The sequence below is a fragment of the Capra hircus genome, chromosome 29 (genome assembly GCF_001704415.2).
Source record: "Capra hircus breed San Clemente chromosome 29, ASM170441v1, whole genome shotgun sequence".
Taxonomy (NCBI): Eukaryota; Metazoa; Chordata; class Mammalia; order Artiodactyla; family Bovidae; genus Capra; species Capra hircus.
In genome coordinates this window covers 16441025-16455823 of record NC_030836.1, presented here as the reverse complement: position 1 = coordinate 16455823, position 14799 = coordinate 16441025, and the positions used below count along the sequence as shown (strand labels likewise).

General features: G+C 52.2%; 1 protein-coding gene across 1 annotated transcript in view; it reads right to left on the bottom strand.

Annotated features, from left to right (window-relative positions):
• Nucleotides 1-14799, bottom strand: part of TENM4 (teneurin transmembrane protein 4) — a 682188-nt gene that overhangs the window by 430008 nt on the left and 237381 nt on the right. The window contains exon 4 of the mRNA XM_018043333.1: nt 11527-11796. Coding sequence (XP_017898822.1) covers nt 11527-11796 — 270 coding nt within the window. The remainder of the gene's footprint in view (nt 1-11526; nt 11797-14799) is intronic.

The window sequence follows — 14799 nt, the reverse complement described above, 5'->3', positions numbered from 1 at the left end:
CAAGCCATTTCTTATCCAGAATGTTTATAATCACGGTTACCACCTGAAAGATAAAGAGTAGAGAAAGGTCTGCACAGCTGACCTGAGAGGTATGTATACATACGCTGGGTGGGCACTCAGGGTTACTCACTAGGAAATAGAAGGGGAGGACGAGAGGCTTGTGCAGAAGAGTCAACACAGCAGCCCGAGCTCCTTAGAGAGGTCTGCTTGCGGGGCTGGCTCTGGGCCGGCATCTGGGAACTTGGCTGTAACAATTCTTGCCTGATATAAAATCTATTAAATGAGAAGGGTGGCTGACTGTGCCTAGCCTGTGCAGACAAATAATGAGGTTTATGCTAAATACCTGCTTCCCTCTGAGAGACTGGCATTTTGGCCCATGCTAGGCAGAGGGTGTCTATGTGACGCAGCCCCTGATAAAAATCTGTGACCAGGGGTCCCTCTTGAGCTTCCCCGGGGGACAGCGCAGCTCCCTACTGAAGGAACTGAGCATGTCCTGAATGACCCTGCTAGGAGAGGACCACTGGAAGCTCGAGTCTGGTCTCCCCTGATTCCGCCCTGTGCGTCGTTCCCCCTTGCTGGTTTGCTGTTTACTCGTTTCTTGTAGTAAATCTTAGCCGCAAGTCTCACTTTGTGCTGAGCCCCGTGAGTCCTTCCAGTGACTCACAGAGCCTTAAACCCTATGACACGGGCTCCAAGTTCGAAGGTCCACTATCAGGGTTCAAAGACAGGGTGTGGGGTCAGGTGCCCTGGACCGGAGAAAGCCACGTGATAACTGATGAAATGTCAGGTATTCACGGCGTCGTGAGCTCTGACGCATTTCCTAAGCGTGAAGGAGAACAGCCAAATGCCAGCACAGACACTTGAAGAGCTTGCTAGATCTAGCGGGGGACGGGGGGGGGGGGGGGGGGGCGGGTGGCGGAATGACATGACATTTTCTCCAACTAAAATGCATCTTTTAGCACTAGCTCTAGGGCTGAGGTAATAAATGACCGCAAGTGGTGGATGCAGGTAGGAAGGGTAAATCCTTTAGGCTTAAGCAGCTTCTCTCCTTTTCCTCCCATGTGGGGCCACAGGGAGGGAGATGCTCAAGGAGCCTTGCTTGGCCCAGGCTGACTTCTGACTTGGGACTTCCCCGGTGGCTCATTTGGCGGAGAATCTGCCTGCAGTGCTTAGCCATTTGGTTCCCGTTTGCAGAGCCTCCTCGGCCTTTTCACAGCCCACTTCACATGCATGAGCGCTGCTCTTTCCCTCCTCAGCTATTCTTCCAGCAGCTGGACCGGCACACAATTGCCCTTTGTTGACAACACACTTTGAATCTGGTTTGTTCCATACGATTATTTCCTTCTTGGAAGCACATTCTGGAGAGCGATTTGTTTGCAGTAAAGAGCCTACAAAGCGAAGAACCACACACTCATTTAGGAAGCCAGGCTGCTAAACGGTGGTGGAAGGAAAAGCCCTCTTTGGTGTTTTGAATATTCCTCTGAAGGGAAGTTTCTTCCAGAACAGAAAGCCTGGGCTGAGATCCTTCCCACGGAGCTGACTGGGAGATACTGGTTTCAGGAAAATCAGGCCTGCTAGAGTCTTTTTCACACTTGACCTTGGCAACTGGGGAGTTATCTTTGGCAGAAAGACAGGCTGACCAGCTGCCATATGTTTGGGCACTCCTCATTTTATTGCCCTTCCCAGACATATTTATTTTTTTGTGTGTGGCAGGGTTGTGGCAGTCCTGCACTGTCAGATAATAGCATTTTTTAGTTACAAAGTTTTTTTTTTAATTTGAAGTATGTATATACATTTTTTTTTCAACATAATGCTATTACACACCTAATAGGCTACAGTGTAGCATAAACATAACTTTCAGATGCACTGGAAAGCCAAAAAGAAAAAAAAAGGGTGAGTTGCATTATCCCAGTATTATCTTACTGCAGTGGTCTGGAACCAAACCCACAGTATCTCTGAGGTGTGCCTGTGGTTGTGAACAGCAGCACGTGGGTATAGGGTCCGAGAGACCTGGGGTTGAATCTCATCTCTGCCACTTTCCAGCTGTATGATCTCAGAGAACTTTCACGCAGTGATGAGATACATCTACCTCAAAGGCTGTTGCAAATTTTAAACAAAATGTGAAAACGCTCTGTAAATCACAAAATGCTGTAGGAATGATAATAACAACACTGTATGCTTATATATCACTACCGATGCACCAGGCACTATTCTAGGGGCTTAACCTCTCTAAGCTTATTTTAATGTATATCCATACAATAAAGTAGTCAGTAGAAGTCACCTTTGCACTGATGAAGAGATTCAGCAGGTTATGTGAACCCAGATTATGACCCTTCTAGAAGGCAGTGGCACCCCACTCCAGTACTCTTGCTTGGAAAATCCCATGGACGGAGGAGCCTGGTAGGCTGCAGTCCATGGGGTCGCTGAGAGTCGGACACGACTGAGCGACTTCACTTTCACTTTTCACTTTCATGCATTGGAGAAGGAAATGGCAACCCACTCCAGTGTTCTTGCCTGGAGAATCCCAGGGACGGGGGAGCCTGATGGGCTGCCATCTATGGGGTAGCACAGAGTTGGACACGACTGAAGCGACTTAGCAGCAGCAGGCTCCTATATCTTTCTAAGTCAGCTCATCCTGTTTGGGGTGCTTTTCCTGCTGATCCTAGCTACCCAAGCGCTTATCAGTCACCACCGCAACCATTCACATAAGAGGAAGCTGGGGGAGGAGGGGGCGAGATGGCCAACTCCATCTGATCCCAGAGCCCAGCTTCTTTCAACTGAATCACGGGGCCCTGCCCCAATACACGCTTATTCTCCATAGGAGAGCCCTAGAAGTACTATGCCAATAGTTTTTAGGTAAGACTATGACATCATCTGATGTGAAGAGCCAACTCATTAGAAAAGACTCTAATGCTGAGAAAGATTGAGGGCAGGAGGAGAAGGGAAGGACAGAGGATGTGATGGTTGGATGGCATCATCGACTCAGTGGACGTGCGGTTGAGCAAGCTCCAGGAAATGGTAAAGGAAAGGCAGTCTGGTATCCTGCAGTCCATTGGGTTGAAAAGAGTTGGACACGGTTGAGCAACTAAACAACAATGACATCATGACGGTTTCCCAGGTGACTTAGCGGTAAAGAATCAGCCTGCAATGCAGGAGACCTGGGTTCGATCCCTGGGTCAGGAAGATCCCCTGCAGGAGGGCATGGCAACCCACTCCAGTATTCTTGCCTGGAGAATCCCATGGACAGAAGAGCCTGGTGGGCTACAGTCTACGGGTCGCAGAGAGTCAGACACGACTGAAGTGACTTAGCATGCATACACATGTGACATCAGGAATCACGGAATCTTCAAGCTGAGGGATTTGAAGGAAAGGACTTAACATTCATCAGGTCCTGGTGTGTGTCAAGTATCATCTTTTAAACTTATGATTATTATTTTTTTTACTGAATTACAGAGTAAGAAATACATTATACATGATGACCTAGTACAGGTGCTGTGTGTAAAGTATAACTAAAATAAAAATTCACAAAATAATACTGACTTCACTATGTTTGATGTACTCTGTTCCGCTCCTCTCCGATCCATTTATGATTATGATTTTAAATGACGGTGCTGAGATGCACCACTGATTTCAGGGTCAGCCTTGGTCCACAGGTGGGAAATGGAAGCCCTTCACCTTTCATGTGCACACATCTTTTGTGCACATTACAACGTTGGGAGGTATTCATGCCCACGTTACAGGTGAAGCAACTGAGGCTCAGTAAGATTCAATCACTTGCACAACATCATCCAGTTCCTGAGTGGCTGAGCTGGGATCCTGAGACCGACTCCAAAGCCCATTCTCCTTCCCAGTTATCTTACTGCCTGAGAGTCCAATGACTCCCTTGGGCTGGTGAAGAAACTGACGCCCAGAGAGGAGAAGTAAGTTGCTCAAGGTCACTCTGGGTCAGGTGACAAGAGTCTAAAACTGAAACTAGATTCATCCCTGGATTCCACACAACTCAGCAGTGAATTAGGCTCCCGTGGGCAGAAGGCTCTTTTCCCAGCATTGGTTATTCCCTTTCCTCCCTGAAATCAGCCGGGGTTATATGAAGCTGAAACAGACCAAGAGCCACTCTCCTTGGACAAAGCTGAGCTTACAATAGGAAACAGTGCTTTGCAAATAAATATCTTTTGGTAGGAACTTTGTCATTGTGCACATCATTGCTTCTACAGGAACTGAAAGTCACGTTGGCTCAAATCAAAAGCAAAACTCTGGCTTACTGTACCTCTCTGCACACACAGTGAGCCTTAACCTAGTTTCAAGAATGCAATCTATCTTAATTTACAGTAGCTTTGTCTCTTTTCCCCGCCTGCCAGTTCAGAAGCAGGGTGCACGTGTATTAGCACACACTGCCCACCAGGGAGCGCTGCAGTGTACACCGAGGGGAATGAATTTGGGGTGTATTTCAAGTCCTCTCCCAAGGAACTCACAAGAACAGCCACATTAGTGTCTGTCGGATACCAGCTCCGAGATCACAGAAAATCCATCAGAGGGTGCTGTGGCGAGGAGGCCCCAGGCTGACTTGACCAAGGCAGTTTGAGGCAGCTGAGCAGAAGGAAGGGCTGGAATCAGGGACACACTGAAGCCAAGATGATACAAAAAAAGATGAGGCAAAGAGCCTCCCATGGGCGGCACGGCGAGGCTGGGAGCAGGAGTCGGGCGGTCAGGATGCAGGGAGTACAGGGTGAGGCTGGGACAAGGGGTGAGCTCGGTGACCGAGGCCGCGAGGAAGTGGGGAGCGGCGTGGGGCCGGCCAGTGCTCAGGGACCCTGCAGCCGGGATGAAGGAGCTGTGAGGCCAGGAGGACCAGGTGTGAGCCCTCCGCACACCGAGAGTGCCAGGACCCCATTTCCGCCACCGGACTTAAGAAAATGGCGGTCTTCCTCTCTGCTTACGAGGCTCTGCAGCGGACCAGGACAGGGCAGCAGGGGCCCCTGATCAGGCTCACAACCCCTCCCCACAGCCTCCATGCCCCAACCCAAACTCCCATCCTCTCTCCTGGACTCCTGCAGTAGCCTCCTGCTCTGACGCTCCACACTTTTTCCAGAATGACCCTGCCACTCCGCTCGGAGGCTCCTGTGACTCCCCACGCAGCGACCTGCAGGCGCCCCGCCTCACCTCCCCTGTCTGACCTCCTCTGCGCTCTGGCCGCACTGGCCTCCTTGCCTCCGGACCCTGGTACCTGCCCTGTCCTCCGCCCAGATGCCTTTCCTCCAAACAGCCTCATCGCCAGCTTCCTCCCCTGCCCCGCAGCATCCCCCCCCACCCCACCCCCCGTATGATGATCTCTAGGTCCTGATTAGCTCTAACAGGTTAGGGATTCAATTTAATTTTTGGCAGTTACTAACACTGACAAAGAAGGAAGTTTATGTTCTGGATACAGCTAGATTCATCTCCAAGATTATGTATATTATTATTAACAGCATTGAGCTAATGGAAACATGGGCTTCCCTGGTGGCTCAGATGGTACAGAATCCACCTCAATGTGGGAGACCTGGGTATTCTGTTTCTATAAAACAGAACAAGTAGGAGAGGATGGTGGTCAGGAAAGATAATGGGCAGTGGTGTGAGACAGGTGTGGACTCAAACCCTGGTTTTGCCGTTTACTAGCTGTGCAACCGGAGAAGGCGATGGCACCCCACTCCAGTTCTCTTGCCTGGAAAATCCTATGGATGGAGGAGCCTGGTAGGCTGCAGTCCATGGGGTCGCGAAGAGTCAGACACGACTGAGCGACTTCTCTTTCATGCAATGGAGAAGGAAATGGCAACACACTCCAGTGTTCTTGCCTGGAGAATCCCAGGGACAGGGGAGGCTGGTGGGCTGCCATCTATGGGGTCGCGCAGAGTCGGACACGACTGAAGTGACTTACTTAGCCTCAGCAGCAGCAGCTGTGCAAACTTCAGCAGGTCACCTAACCTCTCTGAGTCTTAGCTTTCTTGGCTAGGAAATGGGGAAAAAAAGTTAAGAATCAATGGACTAGGTGTCTCCGTGTCCCTTCTAGCTCCCAGATTCCCAGATGATTTGATTCTTGCAGGCCCTTCTCAATCCTGTTTGGAACTTGGGGGCTTGCAGTCCTTGTTACGTGGGTAACTGTCCAGTAAGTGACCCTCATTCCTGGGCACCTCTGTTTTCTAGGGTGGAGTGCAGGCTGCTCGTGGGCAGAAGGGTAGTCAAATATAGGGATGTAATCTCTACCCCAGCGAAGGAACCCAGTTTCCTGTCCTAGAAAAGGAAGCCTTGTGTATCATGCCTGGGTAGCTGCAGTACTCTAGGGAATTAGCGATAGCTATTCTTACAAGATTTTAAAAACGAAGTCTCATGAGCACCGGGCCAGGGAGGGCAGAGGATAAATGGAGTTAAACTGGTAATGAGCTTTCTCATCGAGCTTGAAGATGCTCACCTAATCTACTAACTCTCAATAAGCAGTTTGGCCGCCTAATTGGGTTAACCAGTAATTTCCCTTTCGACACCCAGGCTGCTTGATAATTTGGGGGGTAACTGTGACTCTGTTCCATTGTTTCTTTTCCATGTGTATTTATCACTTTGCCTCTGGGATTAGAGCAGGGAGTAAATTCTTACTGTGTCCCAGGCCCACCACGCCTCTTTATGCCTCCAAGCCCTGCTCGAGCAATTGCCTCCACTGGGAGCATCTCGCTCAGAACCCTCACCTTCAGCGCAATCCTGCTCGTCTGGCCTGCAAGCCCAGGTGCATTGTGTGGGTGGGATGGAGGAAAGAGCCTTTGGACCTGCAGGGCAGAGTGAACGGCTCCTTCCGCAGTCATCCCACAGCTCTTTCAACAATGAACATTAATAGCGAGCAGACATTAAGGACCAGCACAGACCAGCTGCTTTGCCAAAGCTGTGGTGCAGGCTCACAGCAACACTTCAAGGAAGAAAGATGGCATGCTGTTTTGTACTTTTTAATTACTGTGGTAAAACACACGTAACTCTTTCAACCATTTTTAAGCATACGGTAACGGCGGCATTGAGTGCACTCACTTTGCTGTGTAACCAGAACTATCCCATCATCCCAAATTGAAACTCGGTACCTGCTAAACCCTAACTCCCCGTTTCCCTTCTTCTGGCCCCACGTGGCTACTGGCACACAGTTTTACAAATGTGGGAACTGTTGGGTAGGGAGGTGAGGTGACGTGCTCAAGGTTTCAGACCTGGGACCAAGGCTCCTCACTAGATGCCGGGACTGCATCTTTTCCACCCTGCCCGCGACAGACAGAGCAGAAAAGCTGTCACAGCTCTATCTCCCCTCTTGGCTGTTTACCAAGATTCTCGATTCTAGAACGATGCCTGGTCCACGGAAGGAGCTCAGCCCAGCTACAGAACAAATCACAGGATGAAACTGCTAAAGAGGCACTGCATCCACGCGACCCTGTGGTTGGAGCGCAAATGCAACCTCTGCTTTCTAAAAAAACATTTATGGAATGCCAACTGTGTGCCCTGGCATGATGCCAGCTCCTCGTTGCTGTGGCCCAGCTCAGCAGGGGGGAGGCCTGAGGGCTGGTTCCACCTGACAGCCCTGAGGGGAGAGATTTGTGTTTACATTACCCAGTCAATTCTGTATTTATTTTGGATATTAAGCAGTGACATAAAAGCTGCTGACATTAACCTTTAGGGGCAGAAACTGGCTTTAATGGACCCCATAAAAGTTATTATTGATGGCAGCTGCCTGCAGCTTCACCATGGCCTCAGCAAAAGCCTCCACCACTATCAATACTGTTGACAATTACTATTGACTAATGCAAGGCTGGGTGCGGAGGCAGTCAATGTTCCCGTGGCTGGACGTTGCTAGGGGTCATGCTTTGATGTCCTCAGTTGCTGATTCAAGTAGAGGTGGGCAGAAGGTTCAGCCTATAGTGGCAGAGAGACCTGAGTTCAAACCCAGGCTTGGCCCACCTGCTGAATTACCGGCTGAACAATCTCCAGCCAAGTCAGTAGACCTCCTGGGAACTTCAGTTTTCCCATCTGGGAAATGGAAATGCCATGCTGTTTCATGAGGGTTGAAGGCAATGGCCCACGTGCGTGTCTCAGCACATGGTAGGCCCTCAGCTTGGCCTCCTTCTGCCCCTGAAAACTGGCCGCACTGAGATGCGTCGGCCAACACGTCCAGTGGAGTCAAGCTCTGTTCTGATGCTGAGATCAGACTTCCCATCACAGATAAAGGAGAAAACTGGGACCAGGAGGATGAGAGAGAGAGAAGGAGAGGAGAGCACTGGGGAAAGAAGTGAGAGCAGGAGGGCCAAGAACAAGAGGAGCGCAGCCTCGAAAGAACAGAGACTCCTGCGAAGAGCCTGGGGGCTCCAGCTCCGCTAGACACACGCCTGCAGCTCGCCGTTCCTCTCTGAACCCCAGTCCTTGGCTGTAATTGAGGTTGACGAGAATGTCATCAACCTCTTCGGGGGATAAAGGGGAGTGACTCCTATGGCTCATTCACATTCAGCATGAGCCACTGTCATTATTTAAACTCCAGTACAACAGAGCCTGCCGATGCTAGACGCACAAGATGTGGGTTCGATCCCTGGGTCAGGAAGATCCCCTGGAGGAGAAAACGGAACCCACTCCAGTATCTTTGCCTGGTTAATCCCACGGACAGAGGAGCCTGGTGAGCTATAGTCCATGGGGATCTCAAAGAGTCAGACATGACTGATGGACTGAGCATGCACTCACGTCAATTAGGTCAACCTGGCCGACAGTGTCATTCAGATCTTCAGATAACAAAGACACTAATGTAATTTTCCAGCCTGGAGCAAGAGCACAGGGGCAGGGGCACTCGAGGGATGCGTGGGTTTGGAAGTCCAGGCCTGGAAGGGAGGAGGTGTTGGATCTGCCTGTCCACCTTCCCTGAGCACAGCGTTAGAGTGCTGCAGCCCAGCGTGGGGATGGATGTTCGGGAGGCGAGCGTGGTACGGCCAGGGAAGCAAGAAGCCATGCCCCTATCCCAACTATCAAAGGCCGAGGCTCTCCAGGCTCGTTGATTATGTCATTATCACCCAACAGAGGCTTAATTCAGCTGCAATTCAGCTCTCAGGGAATACACAACAATGTGGGTGGTGTGCACTTCATTCTGTCATGACTTTATGGAAAAATGATCATTTGTCACCATGGCGAGAACCTTCCGATGAACAAGCAGCCCGAGTACTTTGCTGCAGAGGAAATTCACTATGACTAGGGCTACAAGGGTAAAGATTTCAAGACTCACACAGGCCCGAATTCAAGTCGTGCTAGCCAGATGACCTACACAGGTTTCTTAAACCTTTCTGTGCAGTGGGGATGATAAAACCTACCCTGGGCAGAGAGGCTGTCCTGGTCTCTGCCACCCTCCCTAAGTCTTAGCTGCCAGACCCTAGCAAGACCCTCCTCCATGTGGACCTTGTCCACAGGCTGCCCACTCCTCCAACAAGCTGTAGCATGAGTAAATGAGACCAGACAGGTAAGCACTTGGCATTGTGCTCAGGGGTCTAATAATCAGCAGCAGGTATTAACTATTATGTTTATAATTTTCCTCTTATACACCTTCACCTCCAATGTGAGGACTTCAATCACAGAATCCTACATCTAAAAGGGTCTGCAAGTGATTTGGCTCATTTATTCCCCCCAAGTGTTCACTGGAACACTGCTTTTATTGGATCTTTTGAGAACAAAGGGTTCTTTATTTTAAGGTCAATTTGGGGGATACTGCTTGCTAATATATCCATCAGCATGATTAATAACATGTTAAAGGTTCTGAGAAGTCCTGCAGTAAGAAAACTGGTTCAAATTCCTTGAACTTAATGTTTCCTACACTATTTGACCACAGAGCACTCCCTTTTACCCACCCCCACCTTCAATCTAAGAAATATTAACATTCCCAGAACACCAGGAATGCTGATTTCATTAAAACTGCTTATTTTACAGATGAGGAAACTGAGGTCCTCATCTATAGCGAGAAAGGATCTAACTTATCCAATGCTACACTCCAGGTCATTGATGGACCTGGGGCTGCCTGCCTCCTGGTCGGACACCACTTTCTCTGCACCGGCCTCACATATCAAATTCAGTGCATAGTCAGGAAGAGAGAGGAGGGTTTCTGGCTGGGCTTGGGCCTCGGTGGGAAAGAGGATAAGGGTGTGGACGGCTCCCCAGCGCAGAGAGGGCTGGTGGAGTGTCAAGGGAGGGTGAAACTACCAAGTTGGGGCCCGTCACCTGCTGCTGCCCCCATCTGCTAAACCCAGTGCACAGGGTCCCGAGGAAACAGCCCGAGTTCTCCAGCAGCAGGGGTAGAACAAGGATTTGCAACCCTGCTGCTCTTGACTCTTTTTGGAGATCACATCTCTCCACTGGACGGTATCCTTACCTAGACTCCTGCACGATCCCACACCTGGGGCTGTGTTGTGCATATAACTCACTTGAGCATCCTTGTTAGAGGCGAACCCACCTAAGCCTTCACCGCCGACCCGGTGTCCACCCTCTCCCCACCCTGGCGCCCCAATTCCCCCCAAATCCTGGGCAGGAATCACACAGGATGCTGCGTTTAGAGCTGGAAACCAATAGGGGGCGCCGGTTTGCAGCTTGGCTCTTCCCGTTCTCACTCAGCTTGCCCTCCCCACATCCTCCCTCCCACGTTTGGTGTGGCAGGGGCCAGCAGAACCCCTCCCTGGACTTCTGAGGAAAAAAAAAAGTCCAGCAGGAGCCTCCTCCTCCGTGGGGACCTCTTTTGCCCAGAGACCCAAGAGCACAAGGCATCGCAGAAAGAGAGCTCGCTTCGGTGGCCCGCTGCAGGCCTGCGTTCAACTCGGAATCCCTCCGAGACCAAACAAGGCTCCAGAGAGAGGCAGAACAGCCTGAAACCTGGCTCCCTTTCCTTCCCCCGCACCAAGGAGGCGCGCGAACAAGCTGTCATCTCTTTCTCCCTCAGCATCTCTCTGGCCTTGGAACAGGGCTGCGGAGATGAGAGTGGACTAGAGTCCAGAGCCAGCACTTCCTAAGATCTGCAGATGAGATCATGGGAAAGCTGGGGGAGAGATGGGAGTTTTAAGCTACTCCAACACGACAGCTCTTGTGCAAAAGCCACCCTCCCATCAGCAGAAGACCCTGGGGTGCGGCAGCACCCACGGCGAGTGCCCGGGGTGGCTGCAGGCTTGTGAGCAGAGTTCTGGGCGGGGGGCACGGCTGAGGCCACAGAAGGTGGGCGGTAGCGGGTGGGTTGTGCTGCCCTCTGGCCCCTCTGCTCCACCCACAGGCAGCCTGTAAGCCATAATCCTGTCCCTTAGGCACCCCCTCATCTGGAAGAAAAGAGCTGCGACCCGTCTCTGGCCTGTCACCCGTGGGTGGGGGTATTTCATGTGACTCTGCCAGAGGTTCTGCCTTCTGACCACTGAGAGCAAGGCAATTTTCCACCGCCTTCACCAGTGCCCCCAGGCAATGGAGCGGAAAATCAGCACTGTGATTAAACCTCGGGGCCAGGAAGCCCCGGCTGGGCGGGCCACTCACCAGTCTCCGTGTTCTCGTGCTCCGTGTCGGTGAGCGTGAGGTTGGAGTTGGCCCGGCTGGACAGGCAGGAGCTGCGTCCCGACCGCGTGCTGCGGCCCCACAGCCGCACGGGGTGCTCGGGGGACAGCGCGGTGTCCGCCTCCAGCTCGGCGTCAGAGCCGGCGCCCAGGGAGTAGCCGCAGTGGGGCAGGCCGATGTCCGTGCGGTACAGCGTCCCGTGCGGGGGTGTCACCTCCCCCAGCCCCAGCTCGCGCAGGGTGAAGTTGGTGCCTAGGAGGGAAGGCAAGGGAGCTGGGTTAGGGTAATGGCAGGGGTCACCCCCCGGAGGCCTGACCCCTGCTCCAGGACTCACCCTTGTCCTCTGACTCACAGCGGTGGTCGATGCACAGGCCTTTCCTCCATGTCCTCCCCACCAGCCCAAACCCTCCACACCTTAATGGAAGGCCCAGCTCAAACAGCCCACCAGCCCAAACCCTCCACACCTTAATGGAAGGCCCAGCTCAAACAGCCCCTCCTTGAAGTCTCCCCTCATCCTACACTCTGTGCAGAAGTCACTGCTTCTTTTTCTGGGCCCCCTCTGAGAGTCCTCAGGTCTGGGCATTTTGCAGAGCAGAGCTGCTTAAGGGCCTGGACCCTCTGCTAGAGATGGCTTTACTGGGCCGAGGACTGTACCCCATTCATCCCTAAATCCCTGGGCCTAGGGCACAACCTGGGACCCAACCCATGGGGCTCAATACACGTCTGCTCAGCTGATAGAGGGCTTCTGCTCTCCTCATCCAGGCTGGGGAGGGCCTGCCAGCAAGGAGGGCTCCTGAATAAGGCAGAAGCCTAGCCCATGAGATGCCAATGGCTCCCCAGGACCTGACGCTCCTTTCTGGCCAGGTCAGGAAGGCCTGAAGCCAGAAAGTGAAGATGGTGACAGGCTGAGAAAAGTGGGCTTTACACAAGGAAGGAGCCTCTGCCCTCTGCTTTGTCAGGCCAGTGGGCTGCAACAGGAGTTAGCAGGCTCTGGGGCAACCCAGGGAGCCAAGCACACAGCCAAGGCTCGGGGCTGCTGGCAGATCTCTTGAGCCCCGGGAAAGCCTGGAGGTGCCCAAGACAGAGGCCAGGAAGACATGGATGAGGGCAGCTCATTCAGGGATCAGTGTCTGCGGGACAAACGGGATACTAGCTTCCACGGGAAACAGCCTCCACATTCTGCAGCGTCCATCAGGCACGGCTTCTTCCTGATTTCTAACATTCTCATGAGTGTTTTGGGAGATGGGGAAGGACAGGTGGATGCAGGCACTGAGAACCATACTTCAGTTAAACCACTGATGTGGGAAATGGACTTGCAATCAGGGAGCACCACTTTTCACCCAACCAAGCCGGCCCTGGGTCTTTCCTGATGTACAGCAATGAGCAAGGCGTGGTTCCTGACTTCACAGAGCTCACAGTCAGTAGGGGAGATACAACCCAGACCATATGAAGGGTTAAAGCCCTAAGTATGGGAGAATGCAGGGAAAGAGTTCTGGGGGCACAGAGGGTGGGAGTTCAGAGGAGAGGTTTGTGGATCAGAGTAAATGTGAAGAGTGGAGTAAGAAGAGACAAGGGGAGGTTGTACGTGCTTTGAAGGGCACGACACCCAGGAGCAGTCCTGAAGAGTTCAAGCTGGCAAAGGAAGGGAGAAGGAACTGCCTTTGAGGCAGGAGGGGGGCCGGCAGAGATGGCCTCCTCTCCCAGTTGTGGGCATCACTCTTACCAAGAGTCCCTGTGCCTTCCCCCCACCACTGCCCAGGGTCTTGGTCAGTTCTGTGTCCAGTCTGGCACAGAGTAGCTCAGCGAAAGTTAGTTAAATAATCAGACAGACACACTTTGGTAGCAAGCATTCTGGGGGGTGGATAAAGGTGGGAGGAGAGAACTTAGCTAACATCATAGGATTTTTGAGGCTAATCCGCCTGCAATGCGGGAGACCTGGTTTCAATCTCTGGGATGGGAAGATGCCCTAGAGAAGGGAAAGGCTACCTATTCCAGCATTCTGGCCTGGAGAATTCCATGAAGTATATAGTCCACGGGGTCACAAAGAGTCAGACACGACTGAGCGACTTTCACAGGGAGGCAAAGGGAGGAAGAGAACTTTGCAGGCTGCAGTGCCCATGCCTGCCTATGAGTTAAGAATGCTTTCTGTGTGTTATTTATGAAGAGGAGAGCGGCTGCTTCTGGTCCCGGCAGGGCTCACTGAGCTCTGCCAAGCATAGCAGCACAGAGTTGGAGGAGAGCTCTGGTGCCACTGGTCGCGTCCCCTCACTGAGACCCAGAGATGGCAACCAGAAGCAGGCAGCGTTTCTGAAGCATCTGCTTTATGCGAGTGTCACGCGCTCCATCTACTGTCCTCCTCGTTCTCCCCACCACTCTATAATTAGGAAGCATCGCTGTGGCCGCACCATCCAGGTGAAGACACTGAGGATAATAACAATGGCAGAGTCACAACTCAAACCAGGTCTGTCTGATGTCAGAGTCTGAGCTGTTAACCACAAATGGGAAAGAGCTGAAGACCCTTTGCCTTTAAAGCAACAGAGGCAGTCTTGCTAACAGGTCAGCTTTCCATGTGGATGGAAGCCTGGGGGAGAGGCCAGCTAGGCTGTCAGGCTCTATGGGGGTGTGTGTGTGTGGGTGTGGGTGTGGGTGTGGGTGGGTGTGTGTGTGGGTGTGGGTGTGGGGGTGTGTGTGTGTGGGTGTGTGGGTGTGTGACAAGTTCCTCTTGTCTCTGTGATCTTGGGCAAATGAATCATTGAGGTTGTTGTAAAGGTTAACTAACAACATCAGAAGGCATATAAATTACATGGCACAGCCCCCTGCTAACCTTGTCCATGGAAGGGGAGTGGGCAGGGCAGAATCAGGGAGGGCCGTGTGAACTGTCAGGGACTTGCAGGGGCCTACCTGGCATTGAAGAGGCCCTGCAGGCAGAAAAACAGGAATCACTGAGGCACCAGGGTAGGCCACTTATATCACAGCTGGGGTGGGAATAACGAGCAGCCCTGCAGGGCTGGATGTGGGTGGTGGGGTGTGGAAAGGCAGGGGATAAAACAGCTCGGAAAGACAAAGACTTGGGGAAAGCCCTCTGGTGTTGAGGAACTCACGGTAGGTAAGGACAATGGGGAGTCAGGCTCTACTTTGTTCTAGCTGCAGGGCTGAGCATGGCCCAAAGGCGGCAGCACTGAGTGAAGAGGGGCTGCGGTCAACCCCCAACAGAGATGACAGTGGCTGATGGGATAGAGAAGAGGGATGGATTTG